This window comes from Mustelus asterias, chromosome 16 (genome assembly GCF_964213995.1).
Source record: "Mustelus asterias chromosome 16, sMusAst1.hap1.1, whole genome shotgun sequence".
Lineage (NCBI taxonomy): Eukaryota > Metazoa > Chordata > Chondrichthyes > Carcharhiniformes > Triakidae > Mustelus > Mustelus asterias.
The window spans coordinates 12,218,006-12,245,406 of record NC_135816.1 but is presented as its reverse complement, the minus strand read 5'-3'; the positions used below and the strand labels follow the sequence as shown (position 1 = coordinate 12,245,406).

Genomic DNA, 27,401 nt, shown 5'->3' with positions numbered 1-27,401 from the left:
TACGTGATGGATTGGGCTACATTCACAACATTTTGTAGTTTCTTGCGGTTGTGGGCAGAGCAGGAACCATACCAAACTGTAATACAACCAGAAAGAATGCTTTCTAAGGTGCATCTGTAAAAGTTGGTGAGTTTCGTAGCTGACATGCCAAACTTTGTCTTTTGAGAAAGTAGAGGCATTGGTGGGCTTTGTTAACTGTAGTGTTGGCATGGGGGGACCAGGACAGGTTGGTGATTTAGTCACCTAAAAACTTGAAGCGCTTGACCCTTTCTATTTTGTCCCTGTTGATGTAGACAGGGGCATGTTCTCTACGCTTCCTGAAGTCAATGACAATCTCCTTCATTTCGTTGACATTGAGGGAAAGATTATTGTTGCTGCACCAGTTCACCAAATTTTCTATCTCATTCTTGTACTGTCTCGTCATCAATTGAGATCTGACTCACTACGGTGGTGTCGTCAGCAAACTTGAAAATCAAATTGAAGGGGAATTTGGCCACACAGGCATAGTTGTATAGGGAGCATAGTAGGGGGCTGAGAACACAGCCTTGTGCGGCACTGATGTTGTTAATCGTGGAGGTGGTGTTGTTGCCTATCCTTACTAATTGTGGTCTGTGTTAGGAAGTTCAGGATCCAGTTGCAGAAGGAGGAACCGAGCCCCAGGTCATGGAGTTTGGAGATGGGTTTCGTGGGAATCATGGTGTTGAAGGCTGAGCTGTAGTCAATAAATAGGAGTCTGACAGTATCTATCAAGGAGTTGCTGAGTTTATCCAGCATTTTCTGTTACCATTTATATTATGTTACCCCTCCCTGTAATTTCAGTTATTCTGCATCAAATTTAATCTACCATATGTCTGTCCATTCCACCAACCAATCTAGATCCAGTTCACAATACTAATGTTTTATAGATTTAAGGTTCGAGGGGCAAGGTTTAAAGGAGATGGACGAGGCATGTTTTTTTTTTTACAGAGGGTGGTGGGTGCCTGGAACTTGCTGTGGAGATGCCGGCGTTGGACTGGGGTAAACACAGTAAGAAGTTTAACAACACCAGGTTAAAGTCCAACAGGTTTATTTGGTAGCAAAAGCCACACAAGCTTTCGGAGCTGCAAGCCCCTTCTTCAGGTGAGTGGGAATTCTGTTCACAAATTGTTCTGTTCTGTTTGTGAACAGAATTCCCACTCACCTGAAGAAGGGGCTTGCAGCTCCGAATGCTTGTGTGGCTTTTGCTACCAAATAAACCTGTTGGACTTTAACCTGGTGTTGTTAAACTTCTTACTGTGGAACTTGCTGCCAGGGAAGGTAGTGGAAGCAGATGCGATAGTGACTTTTAAGGGTTCTTGACAAATATGTGAATAGAGGGATATGATCCCTGGAAGGGTAGGGAGTTTTAGTTCAGATGGGCAGCATGGTTGGTGCAGGCTTGGAGGACCAAAGGGCCTGTTCCTGCCTGTACTGTAATTTTCTTTGTTCTTTATCTGCATGGATTTTCTCCTGTTTCCTCCTACAGTTCAAAAGATGTGCTGCCTCGGTGCATCGGCAGTGCTAAATTCTCCCTCTGTGTACCCGAACGGGTGTGGGATTAGGGGGATTTTCAGAGTAACTTTATTGCAGTGTTAATGTAAGCCTACTTGTGACACTAATTTAAAAAAATGCTTTGTGCTTTCTGGAAATGTTGAGATTGTACCCCGCACCCACAAGTTCTGCAGTCTCCACAAGACTAAAATTCTCTCCTGATGTTGCCTGGGTGGGGATGGCGGGAATAAACTACATTTCCCAGCAAGCACTGGGGCAACTTCCGGGACGTGGCCCAGGGAGCTGCCATTCGATGATGGCAGAGGGACGTGATTTAAGCGGCCTTTCTTTTTTTGACGGAGTCAGTGTGGGATTTGATAGTTTTGTATATTTAAAAAGTCAGATTATATTTGTTAGAGTGATTATAAACACTAATCCATGTCTCCGTCCACTGCACCTGATTGGACAATCCGAAGGCGGGCTCTCATTCTGATTGGGTAAGCCGCGCTGTCTGTCAAATGACGTCACCGCTCCCAAGATGGCTGCCTACCCGGTCGGAAACGGAAAGTTTTAAGTTTATAATTAATTTTACGACGGATCCAGAATATTATTAAATAAAATAGGGATGGTAAATGATAAAAGAAAACCACAATGCCTGATTTGTAAGCCGCCGTCGGAATTGACGTACAAAGCTGGTGCCTATTATTGGATGCCGATCGGTTTGAATTTAAAGATTCTTTCACGTGATTGGCCCCGTTATCCGTCAATCATGTCCATCCGCAGCTGCGATTGGGCGATGAATGAGTACCCGCCCATCTCACCCAAGCTGATTGGCACGTCCCCGTCCGGTTCCATCAAAGTGGTCAGATCGACCGTCAATCAAATGACGCCAGAGGAAGGCGGTGCATCCCGCCTCCTTTGCTGTCTCCGATTGGTTGGAAACTGCGGTCTTTCTGATGCGATTGGTCAGGCGCGCCGTCAATCAACAGGTCCACCCGGTGATTGGGTGACGCGGCTGTCAATCGGGCGCGGCGCCGCCCCCCTGCATCCCGCGATTGGTCGCTCGGAGCTGTCAATCACCGTCACGGTCGGTCGCCCCGTCCGTCGATGATGGTCTGAGGTAAAACAAAATTAAAAAAAGATGGAGAAAAGTCCGACTGAAGAGTTTTCCCGCTGACTTTGGGAAACCTGTGAGATATTCGAGGGCGGCCGGTTGATGAGCAGGCCGCCTTCCCCTCCTCCTCCCTCCGGCTGCCTGAGGGGGAGAGAGAGAGGGGGGTAAAGCCGCAATAAAGCCCCCGGCGGGTCGCCGCCGCCGCCGCTGCCACCGCCATGGCCGAGTTCGTGCTGCCCCGGCACAGCGCCGTGGTGGAGCGGCTCCGCAAGCGGATCGAGCTGTGCCGCCGGCACCACACGTCCTGCGAGGTGCGCTACCAGCGGGCCTCGGCCGAGCGCCTGGAGCTGGAGCGCCAGCACAGCCTGGCGCTGCACCAGCGCTGCCTGCAGGCCAAGAGCAAGCGGGCCGGCAAGCAGCGGCCTCCCCAGGTTCAGCCCCCGCCGCCGCAGCCGCCGCAGCAGCAGCCGCAGCCTCCTCATCCTCCAGCCGCGCAGCAGCAGGACTCGCAGGCCGGCTTCAGGAACAACAACCCCGGGGCCGCAGCCAGCAATGCCGACTCTCCTCCAGGAGCTGGGAGCGGGGATCAAAGCAGGACAAGCACGCTGCAGGCGGTAAGGATCCAGCCCCAGCACTCTGCTCACCCTCTTCATAACTTACTCATCAAACTTCATGTCCTCAGAACTTGTTCAAACTTTAATGTCCTGTAAACTGCTGATCGAAACCTGATGTCTCTATAACCAATTCGCCAAAGTTTATGTCTTTATAACTTATCTCAATGTTTTGATAACTTTTTTCTAGACTTTATAACTCGTTCAAACTTGGCTTCGTGTTTACACTCAAAGTTCATGTCTTCTGCAGTCCTGATAATCAAACTTTCTAACTTTCACAGTAACTTCATTGCAATGTGAAGTGTGTAAGCCTACTTGTGACGATTAAATAAACTTTTAAACTTAAACTTTTAACTTGTTCGAACTTTAAATCTGAACAAACTCTAAATGATATGAAAATTGCTTATTGAAAACTAATCTCTTTATAACTCATTGGTTATTTTGTCTGTGTAACTTATTCAAACTTAATATACTTTATAACTTGCTAAATCAAACTTAGCTTATCGAAACCTAATAACTTTAACTTGTTCATCAAACTTTGTCTTTAAGTTTCAGCAAGTTATACTGTTCTTAAAACTAGTTATTCAAGTTTTAAGTGAATATTCAAATTTAACAGACTTTTCGAAGCTATTTCAAACTTAATATTTTAACTCATTTAAACCTTATAACTTATTCAAACTTTTAAACTTCAAACTTAATAGACTTGTTGAAACGAAATTGTTGCATAAACTTTTCTGGGAGTTGATGTGAATTGAATGTTGATTGATAGAATCCTCCAGCATAGAAAATGAGGCCATTTGGTCCATTACATCTGTGCTAGCTCTTTGAGTTCTCCAGCCTGGTCCTGTTTCTCTACCCCCACTATTTTCCCAGAGAGAGCTGTACGGATGCCCCTCCTTACAGTATGAAAATTACACTATTTGTAGTGCATCTTCACACCCACACAGTTTTTTACCCTTTGGGGAATAATGGGGGACAAGTGATAGAAGGATTCCAGAGCTGATTATCAACCCATCAAACTGTTCTGTCATGGCCAACAAGTGCTGGTGTTGGGCTCAAACGTGGAGTTTCTGGTCCAGAGGTAGGGATGCTAACACTGCGTTACAAGGTCTCCCCTGCAGACACTATTGATTTGTTACAGCCCTTTCTGGGAGTACATTCCAGATCATAACTAGCTGTGTGTATTTTTAAAAAACACTTAATTTCCCCTCCCTTTCTGTCATTTGATTCTATACGACAATCTATTGTCATACTGCTACTGGAAGCACTTGCTCCTTATTTAATTATTTGACCAAGTTTGAAGGGTGGGAGAAGGCTCGTGGATTCTGTCAAGTAGTTACTGGGCCACATGGCTATTTTCTGTGCTGTAAATACTTTGTTGCTTCAAGTCACCTGTCATTAAATATTCACTTGGCCGCCTCTGCTTGAAGACGAAGTGCAGCGAATTGTGACAGCATGTGAGGGATTTTGCTAGAGTAGATGTAATTGTACGAATTAGCATAGGGAGGGAAGAGGTATTAGTGGGCTGAATAATGGATAAATCCCCAGGCCCAGACGGGATGTATCCCAGGCTGCTGTATGAAGAATGAGTGGAGATTGCAGGGTCCCTGATGCTAATTTTGAAATCCTGGCTGGCCACAGGAGAAGTGCCAGAGGACTGCAGGACAGCTAATATCAATATGGTACCATTATTCAAGAAGGGAAGTAGGGAAAAAACAGGTAATAATTACAGACCAGTGATAGGGAAATTATTGTAAAACTTTCTGAATCCTCCCTTGTAGAGCAATGATTAATCGGGGATAGTCAGCATGGCTCTGTCAGGGGGAAAACATGTCTAACAAATTTGATTGAATTTTTTGAGGAGGTGACTAGGTGTGTAGATGAGGACAGTGCAGCTGATGTAGTCTACATGGACTTGGTCTCATTTGGGAGACTGGTCATGAGATGAGAGCCCATGGGATCCAGGGCAATTTGGCAAATTGAATCCAAAATTGGTTTAGTGGTAGGAGGCAAAGGGTGATGATTCAAGGTTGTTTTTGTGACTGGAAGCCTGTGTCCAATGGTGTACGATGGGGATCTTGCTGTTTGTAATGTACATTAATGATCTAGACATGAAAGTAGGAGGTATGATCAGTAAGTTTGCAGATGACATGAAAATTTGTGATGTGGTAAATAGTGAGGAGGAAAGCCTCAGATTACAGGGCGGTACAGATCAGTGGGCTGGTCAGATGGGCAGCGGGACAGGTAGATAAGGTGGTTAAGACATATGGTGTTCTTGTCTTTGTTAACATGGAATATAAGAGCAGGGAAGTTGTGATGGATCTGTATAAACCATTTGTTAGGCCACAGCTAGAGTACTGTGTGCAGTTCTGGTCGCCCTACTATAGGAAAGACATGATTGCACCAGAGAAGGTGCAGAGTAGATTCACCAGGACATTGCCTGTGCTGCAGCATTTCAGCTAGGAAGAGAGGCTGGTTAGGCTGGGGTTGTTTTCCTTGGAGCAGAGAAGGCTGAGGGGAGACCTGATCAAGGTGTATAAAATTATGAGGGACATAGAGTAGGTAGAAAGGTATTTTTCTACTTTGTGAAGTGTTCAACAACCAGGGGGCATAGATTTAAGATAAGAGGCAGGAGACTTAGAGGGGATTTGAGGAAAAACTTTTTCACTCAGAGGGTGGTAGGAATCTGGAGCTCACCGCCTGAAAGGTAGGTAGAGGAGGGAATCCTCACGACATTTAAAAAGCATTTAGCTGAGCACTTGAAACGCTATAGTATACAAGGCTACGGACCAAGTTCTAGAAAATGGAATTAGAATAAATAGGTGCTTGATGGCCAGCACGAATATGATGGGCTGAAGGACCTCCTTTTGTGTTGTAAAGCCCTGACTCCAAGACGAGATACAGTGAAATTGTTTATACTGGCAAAAAGGTCAGTTACCTGAAGATGGAGGCGTAAGTTGATTAGTAGAAGAACCAGAGGGTGGGATATGAATTTTATTCAGAAAATTACAATCTGTGCTATACTCTACCTAAAAGGGTGGTGGAAGCAGATTCAACAGTGAAATTGAGGGAAAAGGAGAGAATTAGAAGGATATGGGCAAAGGGGAGGGGAGTTGAACTAATTGGATATTTCTTTCAAAGAGCTGGCACAGGCACGATGGATTAAACAATTTGTACTTTAATTCTGTCTCAATCCTGCTTCTGGTACCTTTTATATATAACTCTGCATTTGTTTAGTTCTCAAGAACACTCAACAGCCATTCCATTTCATTTTTTGAAATGCAGCATCAGCCACAGTTTTTTGATTTGATTTATTATTGTCACATGTATTGGTATACAGTGAAAAGTATTATTTCTTGCGCGCTATACAGACAAAGCATACCGCTCATAGAGAAGGAAACCAGAGAGTGCAGAGTGTAGTGTTACAGTCATAGCTAGGGTGCAGAGAAAGATCAACTTAATGCAAGGTAAATCCTTTTAAATGTCTGACAGCAGCAGGGAAGAAGCTGTTCTTGAGTCGGGTGGTGCGTGACCTCAGAGTTTTATAACTTTTTCCAGACGGAAGCAGGTGGAAGAGAAAATGTCCGCGGTGCGTGGGGTCCTTGATTATGCTGACTGCTTTTCCGAGGCAGCGGGAAGTGTAGACAGATTCAATGGATGGGAGGCTGGTTTGCGTGATGGATTGGGCTACATTCACGACCTTTTGTAGTTTAGTGAAAGAAACAAATACATTTTTATAGCACCTTTCATTTGTTCAGTGCCTTCCAAAAAACTTCACAGCTGATAGAGGGGGACTTCAGTTTGACCTTTCACCTGAACAGCAGCACCTCTCTGAGCAGGACGCTGAAGAGGCAGCCTGCATTGTGGACTTGGGACTTTCAACCACCTTACTCTGTGGTGGTAGTGCTGCCAACTGATCCATGACTAAGAGCTTATATGAGAATGTATGAGCATCAAATTGTTTCCTGAATATTAAGGCATTTGATTATTTTGTAGTTTCCCTGCACTGAAATTGGCGGGCTTCTTGAATTTGAAAGTATAGGCCAATTATAACCAGATCCAGTACTATGTCTCAACCATGTTGTAACAACCTTGTATGAAAAGGAATATCTCCAAACTCTGGTCCTTGCACATGAACAGATTTTAAATTGAGGACTCCCATCATTGACCCCATTAATCGTAAACTGCTTAACTCAATAAAAACCTTCATTAATTTTGAACACTCTTTGCCTTTGCGCCAATGACAATCCAGGTATCTAAAGTTCCTCTGAACTACAATTCTTACCTATGACATAATTCTGGCTTATCCATATTGTCCATCCTCTAATCCTTGAAGTTCTTTTTATATGAAGTGCATAAAGTTGTCAACTGTACTCCTGTAGGATGCGACAAACAGCAGTGAGATGAATTACTACTTTAATCTGTTTTGCTTGGTGGTGCTTGAGGATAAGTGTTGGGCAGGTCAATGTGAAAACTCCCTGCATTTAGTTTGTACATTCTCATGTTATCTTTCACATCTACCTGACAGGTAAATGGCCTCAATTTTAGCATCTCACCCAAAAGACAGCTACTCCGGTGCTGTGGCACTCCCTCAGTGCTGCCCATCTGGTGATCATAAAAAATAGTAGCAGGAATAGGTCATTTGGCCCATTTAACCTGCTCCGCCATTCGACAGGATCATGGTTAATCAGATTGTGCCCGTAACTCCGCTTCCCTGCCTGTATCCCATAACCCTTGACTCCTTCTGTCCAACTCAGCCTTGAATATAGTCAATGACCCAGCCTCCTCTCTGGGGAAGAGACTTCCACAGGCTAATGACTGACTCTCTGAGAAGAAGTTGTTCCTCCACATCTCTGTCTCAAATGGGGGACGCCTTATTTGTAAACTGTGCTTTCTGGTTTTAGTTTCCACTTGAGGTGCTGGGACTCTCCTTCAGCACTACTCCTCAATTACTGAGGTGCTCCCTCCGCTGCCTCAATGTTGCATCTCTGTCCATGCAAATCAGTGTGAGATGGATTTTGAAAAGGACAGTCGGTGTACTCAATGTCTCCTGGTTTTGCATTGACGTCTTCAGATGCAAAAGCCATGGCTGATTTTTGAAAGTTGGTATTACAATAAATTTCACAATCGGAACTTTGGTTCTACTTGCTGTTTTTGTGGTAGAAATCATTGTTGGATTGCCCCACTCATCCACAAGAAGTAACTGGTTAAATCATAATTTAAAACCCAACTTTGGGAAAGTGAATTTGGTGATTGGCCTTGGTTAAAAAATGATGGTTTATGCAGTAGAGTATCTCAAATTTGAGAACATCATAGGTGTCAGCACACCCGGAGGGCACTGGAAACCCTCATCCTGGGAGCACATCCTTCCTGATGATTGTCTCTCCCAGCCAGGTAAATATTGGCTTTGCTTCATATGCTTGTGTTCCTTGTTTTTTATTCATTCAAGGGATGTGAGCTTTGCTGGCTAGGCCAGCATTCATTGCCCAACCCTGATTACACTTGAGAAGGTGCTGAGCTGCCCTGTCGACAGCCCTTGAGTCAGTGGTGCGGTTCAGTATTGTGACTGACTGATATTGTACCAGGTTATAAATGACTTTGAATCAAAGATGGATGTGAGTAAGTGTTAATGGCATCTACTTAAAATGCAAATGGTGAAAATGTAATCTTGCTGAGGTGTTAACTTTTTTTGTTTATAAGAAGACTACGGGTGGAATCTTACCAAAAAAAGGTCAAGTGTCGGGGTCTGACTGCAAACTGGTGTGTTTCTCTCCAGAAACAGGCAGGCTTTCTCTCCAGATCTTGTGGCACTTTGTCAAAAAAAATCAGGAGGGGGGGAGGAGGAGGGGGAGGAGGGGGAGGAGAGGTTGGTGGTTCACGCCGTCATTTTGAGGGGTGGGGTTTAAACATGCCAGCACAGCTGGCACCACCCAGATCAAAAAGGATGTCTCGATCAGAGCAAAAAAATAAAATAACCTCCAACACAACCAAGGAATTTTCAGGGGCTATACTCCATCCCCTCCTCCCCCCCCCAAGTCTCCCTCTCAACTCTGCTCCCCCCCCCCCCCCCAAGTCTCTCTCTCACCTCTGCCCCCCCCCACCAATTATCACCTGCATTCCCCACACCCCACCTCCAGTTATCGCCAGCATCTCCCTCTCCTCTCCCATTATTGATGGAATCTCCCTCCTCGCCCCATTCTCTCTCTCTCTCTCTCTCTCTGTAACCCCCCCCCCCCCCATCAACCCCAGCATGTCCTGGCACAGTTTGGCATTGTGCCAGGGGGCAGCGCCCAGGCATGTCTCTCTCCCCTATACTCAGTTTTGTGCCCCCAGAGGGATCCCCATCACAGGTTTGCGTCAGGGTGAGCCTGATGTAAACCTCACCAGTGTGACATCACATTGGCGAGGTTTAAGAATGTGGAAGGAGGTGCCTGATAACTAAATTTATGCCAACACATTAAACTGAAGCTCTCGTTCTTTGTCAGCGTAAACCTCGTGATGTCACCGACAGGGGGTGGGGAAAATTGTGGAACCTGCGCTCTCTGGAGAGCATCGCGTTTCCCGATTCTGTCTGGATTTTTGTCACCTATATATGTTTCTTTTAAAGTGACCCAATAGATATTTTTCCAGAATGCCTCTCAGTGGAAGGTTACCTAAGGGTTTGCATACATAAATCTTTGGTGCCAGGGCAGTTGATAAGGTTGTTCATTAAAAAGCAATGGAATCTCCACTTTATCAATACAGGTATAAGAGTATAGAACAAGTTATGCTAAAACTTTATAAATCACTGGTTATTGCCCCAGCTGGAATAACGTGTCTAATTATGGACATATAGGTAAAGAACGCCTAGGTTTTGGACAGGGTGCCATAGGAATTTGCTGGAATGCTATAAGCGATGAGTCTGGAAAATTTTTAATAGAGGTGTTCACAATTGTTAAAGTTTATTATTAGTCACAAGTAAGGCTTACATTAACACTGCAATACAGTTACTGTGAAATTCCCCTAGTCGCCACAGTCCAGCGCCTGTTCGGGTCAATGCACCTAACCAGCCTGTCTTTTAGAATGTGGGAGGAAACCGGAGCACAAAGAACAAAGAACAGTACAGCACAGGAAACAGGCCCTTCGGCCCTCCAAGCCTGTGCCGCTCCTTGGTCCAACTAGACCAATCGTTTGTATCCCTCCATTCCCAGGCTGCTCATGTGACTATCCAGGTAAGTCTTAAACGATGTCAGCGTGCCTGCCTCCACCACCCTACTTGGCAGCGCATTCCAGGCCCCCACCACCCTCTGTGTAAACAACGTCCCTCTGATGTCTGAGTTATACCTCGCCCCTCTCAGCTTGAGCCCATGACCCCTCGTGATCGTCACCTCCGACCTGGGAAAAAGCTTCCCACTGTTCACCCTATCTATACCCTTCATAATCTTGTACACCTCTATTAGATCTCCCCTCATTCTCCGTCTTTCCAAGGAGAACAACCCCAGTCTACCCAATCTCTCCTCATAGCTAAGACCCTCCGTACCAGGCAATATCCTGGTAAACCTTCTCTGCACTCTCTCCAATGCCTCCACGTCCTTCTGGTAGTGTGGCGACCAGAACTGGACGCAGTACTCCAAATGTGGCCTAACCAGCGTTCTATACAGCTGCATCATCAGACTCCAGCTTTTATACTCTATACCCCGTCCTATAAAGGCAAGCATACCATGTGCCTTCTTCACCACCTTCTCCACCTGTGTTGCCACCTTCAAGGATTTGTGGACTTGCACACCTAGGTCCCTCTGTGTTTCTATACTCCTGATGACTCTGCCATTTATTGTATAACTCCTCCCTACATTATTTCTTCCAAAATGCATCACTTCGCATTTATCCGGATTAAACTCCATCTGCCACCTCTCCGCCCAATTTTCCAGCCTATCTATATCCTGCTGTATTGCCCGACAATGCTCTTCGCTATCCGCAATTCCAGCCATCTTTGTGTCATCCGCAAACTTGCTGATTACACCAGTTACACCTTCTTCCAAATCATTTATATATATCACAAATAGCAGAGGTCCCAGTACAGAGCCCTGCGGAACACCACTGGTCACAGACCTCCAGCCGGAAAAAGACCCTTCGACCACTACCCTCTGTCTCCTATGGCCAAGCCAGTTCTCCACCCATCTAGCCACTTCTCCTTGTATCCCATGAGCCTTAACCTTCTTAACCAACCTGCCATGTGGGACTTTGTCAAATGCCTTACTGAAATCCATATAGACGACATCCACGGCCCTTCCCGGAGGAAACCCATGTAGACACGGGGAGAACGTGCAAACTCCGCACAGTGACCCAAGCTGGGAATCGAACCCGGGTCCCTGGCGCTGTGAAGCAGCAGTGCTAACCCTGCCGCCCCTGTGAAGGAGTAATTTGATAAAAGTGGATTCAGAAATTGGCTCAGTTATAGGAGACAGAGGGGTGATGACAGAAGGCTGCTTGAGTGATTGGAAGCCAGTGTCCAGTGGCGTACCACAGGGATTTATGCTAGGTCCCTTTTTAACTGGTCACTTTCTTCTGGGCTGTATGATTGTGTTTCATATAAAAATCTTTGCTTTTCATAAATTAGTTTTCGAAAAAGATGCAGATTGAATGTGGTATGTTTTGTAGATTGCTGTAAATATTCTCACAAGAAAGAACTTGATGAACTTGTTTTTATTTTAATTTCGTGCCTGGCCATCTGGGTCTTTGCTACTGTGTCACAAAGCATTTGCATTGATTTGATTTGTGTAATTAAAGGGCAGGCACACTTCTTATAAATAGGACCTATGTAATAATTTCCTGTGATAAACAATTTGATATTTCACTCCATATACTATTACGATTCCCATAGAGACTGATAACTTATAAAATTAACTTTGAACTTCGTGACTGATTGAAAGGCTCATAGAAAATTTCAAATTTTGAGATGTTTTGTGAAATAAATGAATTAAAGACAAAACTAAAAACTGAAATGGAAAATGCTGTAAAATCTTAGCACGTTTGACATCATCTGTAGAGAGAGAACAGCTAATGTTTTGAGTCCGGATGACTCTGCGTCAGAGCTCAGCATCTGCAGTAATTTGTTTCTTATATTAGCTGTTGTCTAAAAAACCATTCAGTAGGCAACCTGCACTCGAAGCAACAGAAAGTATTGTCCTTTTAAAACAACTGAGAATCCAGTCCAAAGTGACTGCTGCCTTTCTCTTCCTTTTCCAGTCTGGCAACTCCTAATCCCAGAACTGACTTTCTGGTGAGGGATGAATTGGAGATTCGTCCTTCTGACAGGCTCGATGAATCTTTCTATCTCGTCTAAATCCTCCTGAACTCTGCCTCTTTAATCTGAGCATGTGCTCCCACCTGTCTTTCGAGTAGTGATTGACAGGGTCAGCATTTTCTCATCTTGATGTGCAGAATTGGCTCTCTTCCATTCTTTATAGGTGTGAATATCTTGCACCACATTCTCAGTAAAACAGCCCGGACCCCGGACACACCCCCCCCCCCCCCCCCCTTAAAATCACGGATTCTAATAGATTTATACCTTATTTGAATGTATTTATATTCAGTTGCCCTGTTTATGTTCCTGTTCACACATAACTAGTTTATGATTTGGAGTCATGAGGTAGTCGAGGTCATTTTGAATTGACTGCATTATAAGTGAGATAATTAGCTGAAGAAACCAATAAATACACTTGAGTTGAAGACTAATTTATCTTAATAGAATAAGCTTGGTCAAGAAAAGGCCAGTGAAAGGATATCACCCATAGAATATTCCACTGATGGGATAATTTATTGCTGGGTATTTTTAGTTTGTCTTGGCGTGGTTTGCTGGAGTATTTTTGTGCTATGAATAAAAGTGGCTGCACTATATAAAAGGGCACATCCGATAGCAGCTTGTGCAGTCGCAGTTCAACATGGTACTTATCATGCAGTAGGCTCATACTGCTAATGTTGAGGTGAACGGACAGGGTTAGAAGGGGCATTTGCAACTGTTTTGTCAATCCATTTTTTGTTTATGCATGTACACAGAGTACATCATGTTAGTGTTTCATTTTTAAAATGGTGATTGTATTGTCACGAGGATTTGTGTGAAGTGTGGTGAGGGTGACATGGAACTTCTGTGCTGTGGCAACTCCTTCGGTTGTAAAAATAAAACACCCAACAAATCCAAACTTGTATTGTCTGGAGAGAGCAGTTTGAGCTGTATAACTCAGTTGAAAAACCGCAGTTATTGGGGAAAGGAATTGGAGAGATTTGAACTAAGCATATTGTAATTAATGTGTTTTAGCTCCAGCCATAAGATTATAGATTTTGTCCTTCTATCCTTGGGGTTGTATGTGGAGAGGATGTTTAAATAGTTTAACGGTGAAATACCGTCGCTGGAAGTGATGTGATCAAATTGAGATAAATGAATGACATGACATGTATTGGTTACAAGTGTGACTTTTTGGTTATGCCAAGAAAACTGACTGGTAGCATTGTGTTTGTGACTCCTTTCAGACTATTTTATAATTCTGAAGAAATAAGTAGCATTTATAGAATACTTTATCAATGGACTCAGCATGAACCTGTTCTCTTGAATAAAATGAATTACTTTTGAAATGTAGTTACTGCTGATCAAGGGTGTTTATCATGGTTGGTTAATTTAAATGCATATCCATTCAGAGAGAATCTGTGCTTTTGTGACTGCAGTTCATGGTTATTCCATAAAACCATAAGTTATAGGAGCAGAAGTAGACTATTTGGCCCATCGAGTCAGCTCCGCCATTCAGTCATGGCTGATATTCTCATCCCCATTCTCCTGTCTTTTCCCTGTAACCCTTGATCCCCTTAATATTCTTTGCACAAGATCAGAAACTTATGTGCTGCAAAGCTGTAAATGGTTTTAAACAAGGGTTAATAGAGAATTGAGTGAACAAATCTTGCACTCTGCGGCTCTGCTTTGTTTTTGGACCAGTTCTTCATTCGGGAATGGAGATGAGGATTATTTCATAGGAGAAAACTCTAGGAGGATGTTCATTTAAAGTTTATTAGTGTCACAAATAGGCTTACGTTAATACCGCAATGAAGTTGCTGTGAAAAGTCCTAGTTGCCACACTCTGACACTTGTTCTGATACACTGAGGGAGAATTTAGCATGGCCAATGCACCTAACCAGCACGTCCTTTGGACTGTGGGAGGAAACCGGAGCACCCGGAGGAAACCCACGCAGGCACGGGGAGAACATGCAGACTTCGCACAGACAGTGACCCAAGCCGGGAATCGAACATCGATCCCTGGCACTGTGAGGCAGCAGTGCTAACCACTATGTCACCATGATTAGAGTCATAGGTCATCTACAGCACAGAAAGTGAAAATTTAGCCAATTTCAGTCTATGCTGATCTCTGTGGAGCAATCCAGTCCCATGCCTCACAGCACCAGGGACCCGGATTCAATTCCCGGCTTGGGTCACTGTCTGTGTGGAGTCTGCATATTCTCCCCATGTCTGCGTGGGTTTCCTCCGGGTGTTCCGATTTCCTCCCACAGTCTGAAAGACGTGCTGGTTAGGTGCATTGGCCATGCTAAATTCTCCCTCCATGTACCTGAACAGGAACCGGAGTGTGGCCACTAGGGGATTTTCACAGTAACTTCATTGCAGTGTTAATGTAAGCCAACTTGTGACTAATAAATAACTGCAACACTATATCCTGCACCCTATCCTTTCCTTGAAATTTTATTTTGTATTCCAATGTCCAAGTAATTATACTTGATTTAACACCTGTTTGATCCTTATTTGCTGATCTGATATTCTTTTGACTGAACCGCTGACTAGAGTGAGCCGATAAATTGAATAATTCCTGCTTAATTTGAAATTGTGCCAAATGATGGGAAGGCTTCTACGAGCAATGTAGGAACATTGGAACTGGATGGGGACTATTCAGCAACCCCCAGTTTCTTCTACTATTCTATTGGATCTTGGCTGATCTGTATCTGAATTCTATTTATCTGCCTTTAGAGCCACATCCTATGATATTCTTGTTTAATAAATCTGTCAGTCTCGGCCGTGGGAATTTCAATTGGTCTTCAACTTCCGCAGCTTTGTGAAGAGGGTAATTTCCATCTCCCTTTGCGTGGTAAAAATACTTCATGATTTAATTCCTGAATGGCCTAAGCCTGTACCTCTTGTTTAAGATATTTCCAGCAGTTTAAAGATCTTGATTTTCAGTGCAAAAAAAAATGCCACTCTTTTTTAATAAAATTAGAGTTCAGTGCCCAGTTTGCTAAAAATGGAATAGCTCAGTTTTCCTGCCAACATGAAATCTGATAGGACATTTGTTATACCCATTCACAAGTGTGGACTAATTCTGGGCGTTCTAAGAAAGCAACAGTATGTGGGCCCTTTCAAAAGTCGCTGTTGATGATCAAAATCCGTTTATTTATAGAAAAGCAGAGTTCTTAATGTGCCAATTAGGTCACTTATTATTGTGTCCAACAAAACAGTCGGGGAAGCATAACAAGTGCCATCTTTGGATATTTTACAGCCATTTCTTATGCATGAGATTTTATTCCGAGTGATTTGATGTTCAACTTGATCATATGTATGTACTACTGTAACTGCCTGAGTGGTGAAGGCTTTTTCCCTTAAATACACATTCTCTGTCAAAAAAACTGTGTGGGCGGTAAATGTTCCAATGCTTGAATAATTTTTAACAGTACTTGTGTTTCCCTGTGCATCAGTATCTTGCATTGCTATGATAGTTCATCCCTTTAACAAGTTTTTGTATATGATCCACCAGAGATGGCAGAAAAAACAGTTTTCTCCCTGAATCGCAGAATTATTACAGCACAAGAGGAGGCCATTTGGCCCATCTCTGCACTGGCTCTCCAAATGGTGTACCGCAAGGATCTGTTTTAGGGCCACTGTCATTTGTCATTTTCATTAATGACCTGGATGAGGGCATAGAAGGATGGGTTAGTAAATTTGCGGATGACACTAAAGTCGGTGGAGTTGTAGACAGTGCGGAGGGAAGTGGCAGGTTACAGAGGGACATAGATAAGCTGCAGAGCTGGGCTGAGAGGTGGCAAATGGAGTTTAATGCGGAAAAGTGCGAAGTGATTCACTTTGGAAGGAGTAACAGGAATAGAGAGTACTGGGCTAATGGTAAGATACTTGGTAGTGTGGAGTGTGGATGAACAGAGGGATCTGGGTGTCCATGTGCATAGATCCCTGAAAGTTGGCAGCCAGGTTGATAGGGTTGTTAAGAAGGCGTACGGTGTGTTAGCTTTTATTGGCAGAGGGATTGAGTTTCGGAGCCAGGAGGTCATGCTGCAACTGTACAAAACTCTGGTGCGGCCGCACTTGGAGTATTGCGTACAGTTCTGGTCACCGCATTATAGGAAGGATGTGGAAGTGTTGGAAAGGGTGCAGAGGAGATTTACCAGGATGTTGCCTGGTATGGTGGGAAAATCGTATGAGGAAAGGCTGAGGGGCTTGAGGTTGTTTTCGTTAGAGAGAAGAAGGTTAAGAGGTGACTTAATAGAGGCTTACAAGATGATCAGAGGATTAGATAGGGTGGATAGTGAGAGCCTTTTTCCTCGGATGGTGATGGCTATCACGAGGGGACATAGCTTTAAATTGAGGGGTGAGAGATATAGGACAGATGTTAGAGGTAGGTTCTTTACTCAGAGAGTAGTAAGGGCGTGGAATGCCCTGCCTGTAGCAGTAGTGGACTCGTCAACATTAAGAGCATTCAAATGGTTATTGGATAAACATATGAATGATATTGGAATAGTGTAGGTTAGATGGGCTTTAGATTGGTTTAACTGGTCGGCGCAACATCGAGGGCCGAAGGGCCTGTACTGCGCTGTTATGTTCTATGTTCTAAATGTGTATTTTGACTTGGTGCTTTTCCCCATGCTTTTACACTGCTTTGTCTTGTTCGGGTTTTGAGGGTTATCCTTGATATCAAATTTTCATGTGTTTTTCCAATGCCAATAAATTGTCAATGCTGGTGCACATGACCAAATGATTTTTAAAAATATATAAATGTTGCAGGAGGTTTTGAGAGACTTGTTGCAGAGTCGCCTAGTGGTCAGTGCTTGCAACTGCACAATGTTGATATAACAATTTAGTGAAAAATGTTGACTGAAAAATGTCCAATGAAATCTAGTCTAAAGGAAATGAGGTTTGTGGACAGGAAGTCTGCGCCCTTCACAACCTTGAATATGGATTACTTGAATAAGAGTTTTCCTGGACTGAGGTGGGGATGATGCCTGTGGGGCAGTTACTGAGTGATAAAGGTGGATGAATCTTCTGGAGATTTTCTTCTGCATTTTCTTTTTCACTGGAAGGCTAGATTAAATAGTTGAAACATGGTCCATGATGGGGTAAGTTTTAAATGTTCTGTAGATGGGATGAAGGTGATAGGATCAGCTTCATGTCTTAGATGACATCCCAGCTCTACCTCACTTGAAGCCATTGCCAACCCTGCTCATCAGACATGCAAAAGCTTCAGATTCTGGAAATCTGAAATCAAAGCTAAAGAAAAATGATGCGATTAGGCAAGAATTAGGGGGCATAAGATGGGAACAGAAACTGTCAGGGAAAGGCACTAATGAAAAGTGGAACTTTTTCAAGGAACAAATACTGTGTGTCCTTGATGGGTATGTCCCTGTCAGGCAGGGAGGAAATGGCCGAGTGAGGGAACCATGGTTCACAAAAGAGGTGGAATGTCTTGCAAAAAGGAAGGGGGAAGCTTATGTAGGGATGAGGAAACAAGGCTCAGATGGCTTGATTGAGGGATACAAGTTAGCAAGGAATGAGCTGAAAAAGGGGCTTAGGAGAGCTAGGAGGGGGCATGAGAGGTCCTTGGCGGGTCGGATCAAGGAAAACCCCCAAGGCTTTTTACTCTTATGTGAGGAAGAAAAGAATGACCAGGGTGAGGTTAGGGCCGGTCAAGGACAGTAGTGGGAACTTGTGTATGGAGTCAGTAGAGATAGGAGAGGTGATGGATGAATACTTTTCTTCAGTGTTCACCAAGGAGAGGGGCCATGTTTTTGAGGAAGAGAAGGTGTTACAGGCTAATAGGCTGGAGGAAGTAGATGCTCGGAGGGAGGATGTACTAGCAGTTTTGAATAAACTGAAGGTCGATAAGTCCCCTGGGCCTGATGAAATATATCCTAGGATTCTTTGGGAGGTAAGGGATGAGATTGCAGAGCCTTTGGCTTTGATCTTTGGGTCCTCACTGTCCACGGGGATGGTGCCAGTGGACTGGAGAGTGGCAAATGTTGTTCCTCTGTTTAAGAAAGGGAATAGAAATGACCCAGGTAATTATAGGCCGGTTAGTCTTACTTCGGTGGTTGATAAGTTGATGGAAAAGGTCCTTGGGGATGGGATTTACGACCATTTAGAAAGATGCGATTAATCCGGGATAGTCAGCACGGATTCGTGAAGGGCACGTCATGCCTCACAAATTTGATATAATTTTTTGAGGAGGTAACTAAGTGTGTTGATGAAGGTCGGGCAGTTGATGTCATATACATGGATTTTAGTAAGGCGTTTGATAAGGTCCCCCATGATCGGCTTATGATGAAAGTAAGGAGGTGTGGTATAGAGGGAAAGTTGGCCGATTGGATAGGTAACTGGCTATCTGATCGAAGGTGGTGGTGGATGGAAAATTTTCAGACTGGAGGCAGGTTGCTAGCGGAGTGCCACAGGGATCAGTGCTTGGTCCTCTGCTCTTTGTGATTTTTATTAATGACTTAGAGGAGGGGGCTGAAGGGTGGATCAGTAAATTTGCTGATGACACCAAGATTGGTGGAGTAGTTGATGAGGTGGAGGGCTGTTGTAGACTGCAAAGAGACATAGATAGGATGCAAAGCTGGGCTGAAAAATGGCAGATGGAGTTTAACCCTGATAAATGTGAGGTGATTCATTTTGGTAGGACAAATTTAAATGTGGATTACAGGGTCAAAGGTAGGGTTCTGAAGACTGTGGAGGAACAGCGAGATCTTGGGGTCCATATCCACAGATCTCTAAAGGTTGCCACTCAAGTGGATAGAGCTGTGAAGAAGGCCTATGGTGTGTTAGCTTTTATTAACAGGGGGTTGGAGTTTAAGAGCCGTGGGGTTATGCTGCAACTGTACAGGACCTTGGTGAGACCACATTTGGAATATTGTGTGCAGTTCTGGTCACCTCACTATAAGAAGGATGTGGAAGCGCTGGAAAGAGTGCAGAGGAGATTTACCAGGATGCTGCCTGGTTTGGAGGGTAGGTCTTATGAGGAAAGGTTGAGGGAGCTAGGGCTGTTCTCTCTGGAGCGGAGGAGGTTGAGGGGAGACTTGATAGAGGTTTATAAAATGATGAAGGGGATAGACAGAGTGAACGTTCAAAGACTATTTCCTCGGGTGGATGGAGCTATTACAAGGGGGCATAACTATAGGGTCCGTGGTGGGAGAAATAGGAAGGATATCAGAGGTAGGTTCTTTACGCAGAGAGTGGTTGGGGTGTGGAATGGACTGCCTGCAGTGATAGTGGAGTCAGACACTTTAGGAACATTTAAGTGGTTATTGGATAGGCACATGGAGCACACCAGGATGATAGGGAGTGGGATAGCTTGATCTTGGTTTCAGATAAAGCTCGGCACAACATCGTGGGCCGAAGGGCCTGTTCTGTGTTGTAATGTTCCTATGTTCTAAAAAAATACTCAACAGCTTTGCCAGTATCCTTGGAGAGAAAAACAGGAGTTAACATTACTGGTCACAAATCTGTCATCAGAACTAGCATTCTGAAGCTCCAGTTCAGGCAAATGGTTATTCACCTGAAATGTTAAGTGTGTTTCACTCGCCACAGATGTTGCCTGAAGTGCTTAGTTTTCCAGCATTTTCTGTTTGTTCTGGAGGTGCCTTTGGTTAAATGTCTTACAAGGCAAAGTTATCATTTTGGATCCCTATAGTAAACTCTGTATCCTCACCACCAAATTCATCCCCTTCGCTTGCCACTGTCTCTGACTGAACCAGATTGTCCATAACTTTGACCGAAGCAGAACTTCCAAACCTATGTTATCTTCATCACAAAGGCTGCCTTCTTCGCCTCCATAATGCCTCCTGCCTCCTCACTATGTCCATCTCAGCCTATCCTCTGCTAAAATCCTTGTTCATGGTTTTGTCAACTCCAGACTTGACTCTTCCAGCTCTCTTGGCTGAATTCCAGTCTCTATAAACTTTGCTGAAGCAAAACTTTGCTCACCCAATCCTGTCCTGCTCACCCATCATCTGTAGTGCTATGAAAGTGTTTTTGTAAAATGGAGTGAGTGTTGTTTAGAATAGACATGGCTAATTTGCAGGTGACAAGATTCCACACGCAGCCAAGTGACGAATCATCAAATAATCTCTTTCGAGCGATTTAAATATCATTCCTTTCTTACTGATTCTTTGTTCAGTGCTTGAGTGGTGGTTTGATATTCCTACTTTTCCAGGTTTGTTTAGCAATGCTGAAACTTAAAATAGGATCTTGGATTGACATCTCATCTGAAGGACTGCATGTTCAACAAGCAGTGTGCCCTTTGTACTGCAGGGGCTAGATTATTTCATCAAATTTGAATGCCCCCCCCAAAAAAAATCATCTACCAACTAGTGCAAGCAGACAGCCTTATGATAGTTGCCAGAAAGTAAACTGAATTGTTTTGCATAGTATTATGAACATCAATTTGGTTTTTGAGTTTTAGGCTGGACATTGAGAATATAGAAACATAGAAATATAGAAAACTACAGCACAAAACAGGCCCTTCGGCCCCACAAGTTGTGCCGAACATATCCCTACCTTTTAGGCCTACCTATAACCCTCCATCCTATTAAGTCCCATGTACTCATCCAGGAGTCTCTTAAAAGACCCTATTGAGTTTGCCTCCACCATCACTGACGGCAACCGATTCCACTCGCCCACCACCCTCTGTGAAAAACTTCCCCCTAACATTTCCCCTGTACCTACCCCCCAGCACCTTAAACCTGTGTCCTCTCGTAGCAGCCATTTCCACCCTGGGAAAAAGCCTCCAAGAATCCACCCGATCTATGCCTCTCAACATCTTATATACCTCTATTAGGTCTCCTCTCATCCTACGTCTCTCCAAGGAGAAAAGACCGAGCTCCCTCAGCCTATCCTCATAAGGCATGCCACTCAATCCAGGCAACATCCTTGTAAATCTCCTCTGCACCCTTTCAATCTTTTCCACATCCTTCCTGTAATGAGGCGACCAGAACTGAGCACAGTACTCCAAGTGGGGTCTGACGAGGGTCTTATATAGCTGCATCATTAACCCCGGACTCCTAAACTCAATCCCTCGATTGATAAAGGCTAGCACACCATACACCTTCTTAACCACCTCCTCCACCTGTGGGGCCGTTTTTAGAGTCCTATGGACCCGGACCCCAAGGTCCTTCTGATCCTCTACAGTACTAAGAGTCTTTCCCTTTATATTGTACTCCTCCATCCCATTTGACCTGCCAAAATGGACCACTACGCATTTATCTGGGTTGAAGTCCATCTGCCACTTGTCCGCACAGTCTTGCATCCTATCTATGTCCCTCTGTAACTTCTGACATCCCTCCAGACTATCCACAACCCCACCAACCTTCGTGTCGTCGGCAAACTTACCAACCTATCCCTCCACTTCCTCATCCAGGTCATTTGTCATTAAAACTGGGTAATACAAAGATCTCTCAACTTGTGGTCAAAATTAGAACTAAGAACCATAAACATGAGTCATAATAAATCCAATATGGAATTGAGGAGAAACCACTTTACCCAGAGTGTTGTGAGAATGTGAAGCTCGTTGTCTTGAGGGGTAGTTGACGTAAAGATGATGGATGAATTGCCCACTTGCCTGGCTGAGGGAATCCTTCCAGAGGAACCTCTAACATGGTCTTTATTGCTAGAAGTAGCCAAGAAAAGTGTCGAGAACAACACGTGGAGCTCTTCACTGCATTCATCGACCCGACCAAAACATTTGGCTCAGTAAATTGCATTGTGCTCCAAAGAATTGGATTTTCGGAAATCTTCATCATTGTCCTTCAATTGCTTCATGATACGATTGCAACTTGAGTGGGCGATCTGAAATAGTCATCTTAAATCCAAGCTGGTGTCAACCTGACAGTGGCTATTCAACTGAAAGATGAAGTACCCTCTGGGGTGATTATTATATACTGCCATGATGAAAACTTCTTTAATCTTAGCCAGCCTCTTGCCAAAGCTAAACTGACCACCGTAGATAAACACGTTCTACAGTTTGTGGATGACTGCAGTGTCCTTGCCCACTCTGCACCAGATTTGCAAGTCACTCATGATCTCTTTAATTCTGCATTCAAGAAACTCTGAGTGTCCTAGAATATTGCCAAAAGAAAACTCCTATATTAACCCGTATCTGGTCAACTAAATATTCCACCACCTATATATATTGAAGGAAACTCTCTGGGATATGGTGAGCGCTCCCTATATCTTGACAACAATAGTGGCCGTCAAAAGGTCACCATTGACGATGCGATCCAACAGTGGATCAGCTCAGCCTTCTACAAGCTACAGCAATGCATGTTTAACAAAGACCTCCAAGTCAAAAGGAGCCCTAGTGCACAGAGTAGATGTCACCACATTCCTGCACTGCAGTGACATCCGGATGATATATCAGTGCCACGTAAGAATGTTACAGAAATTCCATCAGCAGTGCCTCCACCTGATCCGCTGGATTCAATGAGAGCACCATCAGACAAACACTGTGTCCTTGAAGTCAGCTCCACAAGCATTCAGGCAAAACTCCTTCAAAATGAACTTTGATGGACAGGTCCCTAATGCCTGAAAAGCATCTTCCCCTGCCAGGTTCTGTTTTTTCAACTCTCAAATGGCCAACATGCCAGGAAGGGGCAACGGGAATGCTTCACTGATACTCTGAAGCTCTCCTTGAAGCACAACAGCACTGACAATGATTTGGAGGAAAATGATTGCTACCAATCTTTCAAAATGGCAACTAATTATTCCATCAAGCTGCATCACATTTTGAATCTCAACATTTTAATATAAGAATATAAGAACTAGGAGCAGGAGTAGGCCATCTGGCCCCTCGAGCCTGCTCCGCCATTCAATAAGATCATGGCTGATCTTTTTGTGGGCTCAACTCCACTTATCCGCCCGCTCACCATAACCCTTAATTCCTTTACTGTTCAAAAATTTATCTAGCCTTGCCTCAAAAACATTCAATGAGGTAGCCTCAACTGCTTCATTGGGCAGGGAATTCCACAGATTCACAACCCTTTGTGTGAAGAAGTTCCTCCTCAACTCAGTCCTAAATCTGCTTCCCCTTATTTTGAGGCTATGCCTCCTAGTTCTAGTTTCACCCGCCAGTGGAAATAACGAGGCAGAGCGGTGGCAGAGAAGGAAAGAAAAGGAAGCAAATCTTGCACTCCAAATTCCTCATGTACCTAGAGATCTGTGGGTGGAGAATTGACCTGTTCAGTCGCATGAAGCCCCTAGGGTAGAAACCGTCAACATGAATAAACATCGTCCTTGAATCGAGGAATAGCTGACGATGGTTGCATTTAAGGGAAAGTTAGGTAAGCAAATGAGGGTGAAAGGAACACGAGGATGTGGTGATAGGGGTCGGAGGAGGCTTGTGTGGAGCATAAACACTGGCATGAACTAGTTTGGCTGAATGGCATGTTACGTTGTAATAGATTCCACTTAACATTACAACCAAAAGTCAAAGCTTGTGTATAAATTTGCATTTGTTATCCTTGATTGACAGTTGTCTTTCTTGGAGAATAACATTGAACAGAGGAAAGCTGGAATAAATTTTACTAGGAAGGTGATGGTGCTGTACAATGTGTCTTGGCTTGACCATTTTTACAGGTGGTCAGGAAAGTAGACAGCAGCTACACATCCCTGATGCACTTGCCCAGGCAGCACCGGGTTCAGTGTCAGACTGGATTCATTAATTGTCACATGTAAATGGATGCTAATGTTTTATTGAAGCAACCTGTAAGCTTCAGGTTGATTCTGGGTTGATTCATTGTTTTTGTGTTCTTCACTGTTCCTGATTCTTGGCATTGGCTGTTAATGCCACCTTCTCCATCCACCTGACAAACACAAGTACAGTTAGGAGTCTGTTGCTTGGCTCAAGTGGCGTTGATCAGCTGGGGAAGGTAACCAAAAGATGCTGACTCCCTGCAACTGTGCTGGAGCTTGAATATGGGAGGTGGAGGTGAATGAGAGGAGGAACATGGTAGATGTCACATTTTTGTAATGTCATTTTGATTGAACGGAACAGGCCAAGGTTTTAGGCTGAATAGGTTTCTTCAAAGCATGAAGCATATTTCTTCAAATACATAAAGGGCAAAAGAGTAACTAGGGAGAGAGTAGGGCCTCTTAAGGATCAACAAGGTAATCTATATGCGGATCCACAAGAGATGGATGTGTTCCTAAATGAGTATTTCTCATCAGTATTTACTGTTGAGAAAGGCATGTTGCGTTGTAATAGATTCCACTTAACATTACAACCAAAAGTCAAAGCCTGTGTATAAATTTGCATGTGTTATCTTTGATTGACAGTTGTCTTTCTTGGAGAATAACATTGAACAGAGGAAAGCTGGAATAAATTTTACTAGGAAGGTGATGGTGCTGTACAATGTGTCTTGGCTTGACCATTTTTACAGGTGATCAGGAAAGTAGACAGCAGCTGCACATCCCTGATACACTTACCCAGGCAGGTAAGTGTACTTAGGGAACTTGGGGAAATAAATAGTGATGGCTTGAGGAGTGTGCGTATAACAGAGAAGGAGGTGCTGGAAGTTTTAAAGCGCATCGTGGTAGATAAATCCCCGGGACCTGATGAAGTGTATCCCAGGATGCTGTGGGAGGCTAAGGAGGAAATTGCGGGTCCCTTAGCAGAGATATTTGAATCATCGGCCACAGTTGAGGTGCCTGAAGATTGGAGGGTGGCAAATGTGCCTTTGTTTAAGAAGGGCTGCAGGGAAAAGCCTGGGAACTACAGACTGGTGAGCCTCACATCTGTAGTGGGTAAGTGGACTGATTTGGGACAGTCAGCATAGCATGGTTTTGTGAGTGGAAAATCATGTCTCACAAATTTGATTGAGTTTTTTGAAGGGGTAACCAAGAAGGAAGATGAGGGCAGTGTAGTTGATGTTGTCTACATGGACTTTAGCAAGGCCTTTGACAAGGTACCGCATGGTAGGCTGTTGCATAAGATTAAATCTCACGGGATCCAGGGTGAGGTAACCAAATGGATACAAAACTGGCTTGATGACAGAAGACAGAGTAGTTGTAGAGGGTTGTTTTTCAAACTGGAGGCCTGTAACTAGCAGTGTGCCTCAGGGATTGGTGCTGGGTCCACTGTTACATGTAATTTATATTCATGATTTGGATGAGAATATAGGAGGCATGGTTAGTAAGATTGCAGATGACATCAAGATTGGTGGCATAGTGAACAATGAAGAAGGTTATCTCAGATTGCAATGGGATCTTGATCAATTGGGCCAGTGGGCTGACGAATGGCAGATGGAGTTTAATTTAGATAAATGCGAGGTGATGCATTTTGGTAGATCGAACCAGGGCAGGACTTACTCAGTTAATGGTAGGGCGTTGGGGAGAGTTATAGAACAAAGAAATCGAGGGGTAAATGTTCACAGCTCATTGAAAGTGGAGTCACAGGTGGATAGATTGGTGAAGAAGGCATTCAACATGCTTGGTTTCACTGGTCAGAACATTGAATACAAGAGATGGGATGTCTTGTTGAAGTTGTACAAGACATCGGTAAGGCCACACTTGGAATACTGTGTACAGTTCTGGTCACCCTATTATAGAAATGATATTATTAAACTAGAAAGAGTGCAGAAAAGATTTACTAGGATGCTAGCAGGATTTGATGGTTTGAGTTATAAGGAGAGGCTGGATAGACGGACTTTTTCTCTGGAGTGTAGGAGGCTGAGGGGTGATCTTATATAGGGCTATAAAATAATGAGGGGCACAGATCAGCTAGATAGTCAACATCTTTTCCCAAAGTTAGGGGAATCTAAAACTAGAGAGCATAGGTTTAAGGTGTGAGGGGAGAGATACAAAAGTGTCCAGAGGAGCAATTATTTCACAGAGGGTGGTGAGTGTCTGGAACAAGCTGCCAGAGGTAGTAGTAGAGGCGAGTACAATTTTGTCTTTTAAAAAGCATTTAGACAGTTACATGAGTAAGATGGCTATCGAGGGACACGGGCAATTGGGGCTCGCTTAGTCATTTACAAAAAATAGTGGCATGGACAAGCTGGGCTGAAAGGCCTGTTTCCATGCTGGTTGCCTATAACTATGTACAACTTTAACCAATTTCTTGATAAAAGTTTAAAAACTGGAAATTATGTGAATATTAACAGAGGACAGAAGGTCCAGGACAGAGCAGTGATAGAAGTAGATATTTGGTGAATGCAACAACAAAAGTATAGAGGAGTGACATTGCAGCACAGTATGGTTGTGAATAATAACAGAAAACGCAACCACCTCTACGACCCTATTAACAATTGATTATTGGGAGGTGGCTTTAAAAAGCTTAGGTAACTGCAACTTTGTGCCATGAGTTTAAAAATTGAAAACTTTGTTTCCATTTTTGGTTTTGGGATTTCATGCATTCTTGCTATCAGGATTGTATCCAGCATTTTTGTGCATTTATTTACACAACCTCTGGAAAGAGGGGGAAAAAGACTTGGAGATTTTGGAGGGAGGGGAACGGTGAGGGCAGAAACGCAGGAAATCGGTCAGACATGGTCGAGGACCCTGTCAACCACAGTAGAGTGGGGAACCTCAGCTCAGGAAAAAGAATGTGTCGGAACTGCAGTTTTGGAAAGTGGCACCGTCGGAACAGATGCGATGGAGAAACTCGAGATAATGTGAGAAGGTGTAGCTGAGGTAGCTGTGGGAGCTGGTGGACTTGTAATGCATATTGGTAGACTATTGCCAGAAATGGAGATAGAGCCAAAGGAGAGAATAAAGTGTTAGGGGTAGATCATGTGAAGATGAGAGAGGAGTGGAAATCGGGAACACATTTGATTGTTTACAATTCTGGAGAGCACAAAGTGACACCAATATAGTCAACAATGTATCAGAACAAGAGTTGTGAAAGGAGGCTGGGTCTGGAAAAGAA

At 43.9% G+C, this 27,401-nt stretch overlaps 1 protein-coding gene across 1 annotated transcript in view; it reads left to right on the top strand.

Annotated features, from left to right (window-relative positions):
• Positions 1 to 2,708: 2,708 nt before the first annotated feature.
• The window catches only part of maml1 (mastermind-like transcriptional coactivator 1), a 66,548-nt gene continuing 41,855 nt past the window's right edge, over positions 2,709 to 27,401 (top strand). The window contains exon 1 of the mRNA XM_078231798.1: positions 2,709 to 3,237. Coding sequence (XP_078087924.1) covers positions 2,842 to 3,237 — 396 coding nt within the window. The 5' untranslated portion in view covers positions 2,709 to 2,841. The remainder of the gene's footprint in view (positions 3,238 to 27,401) is intronic.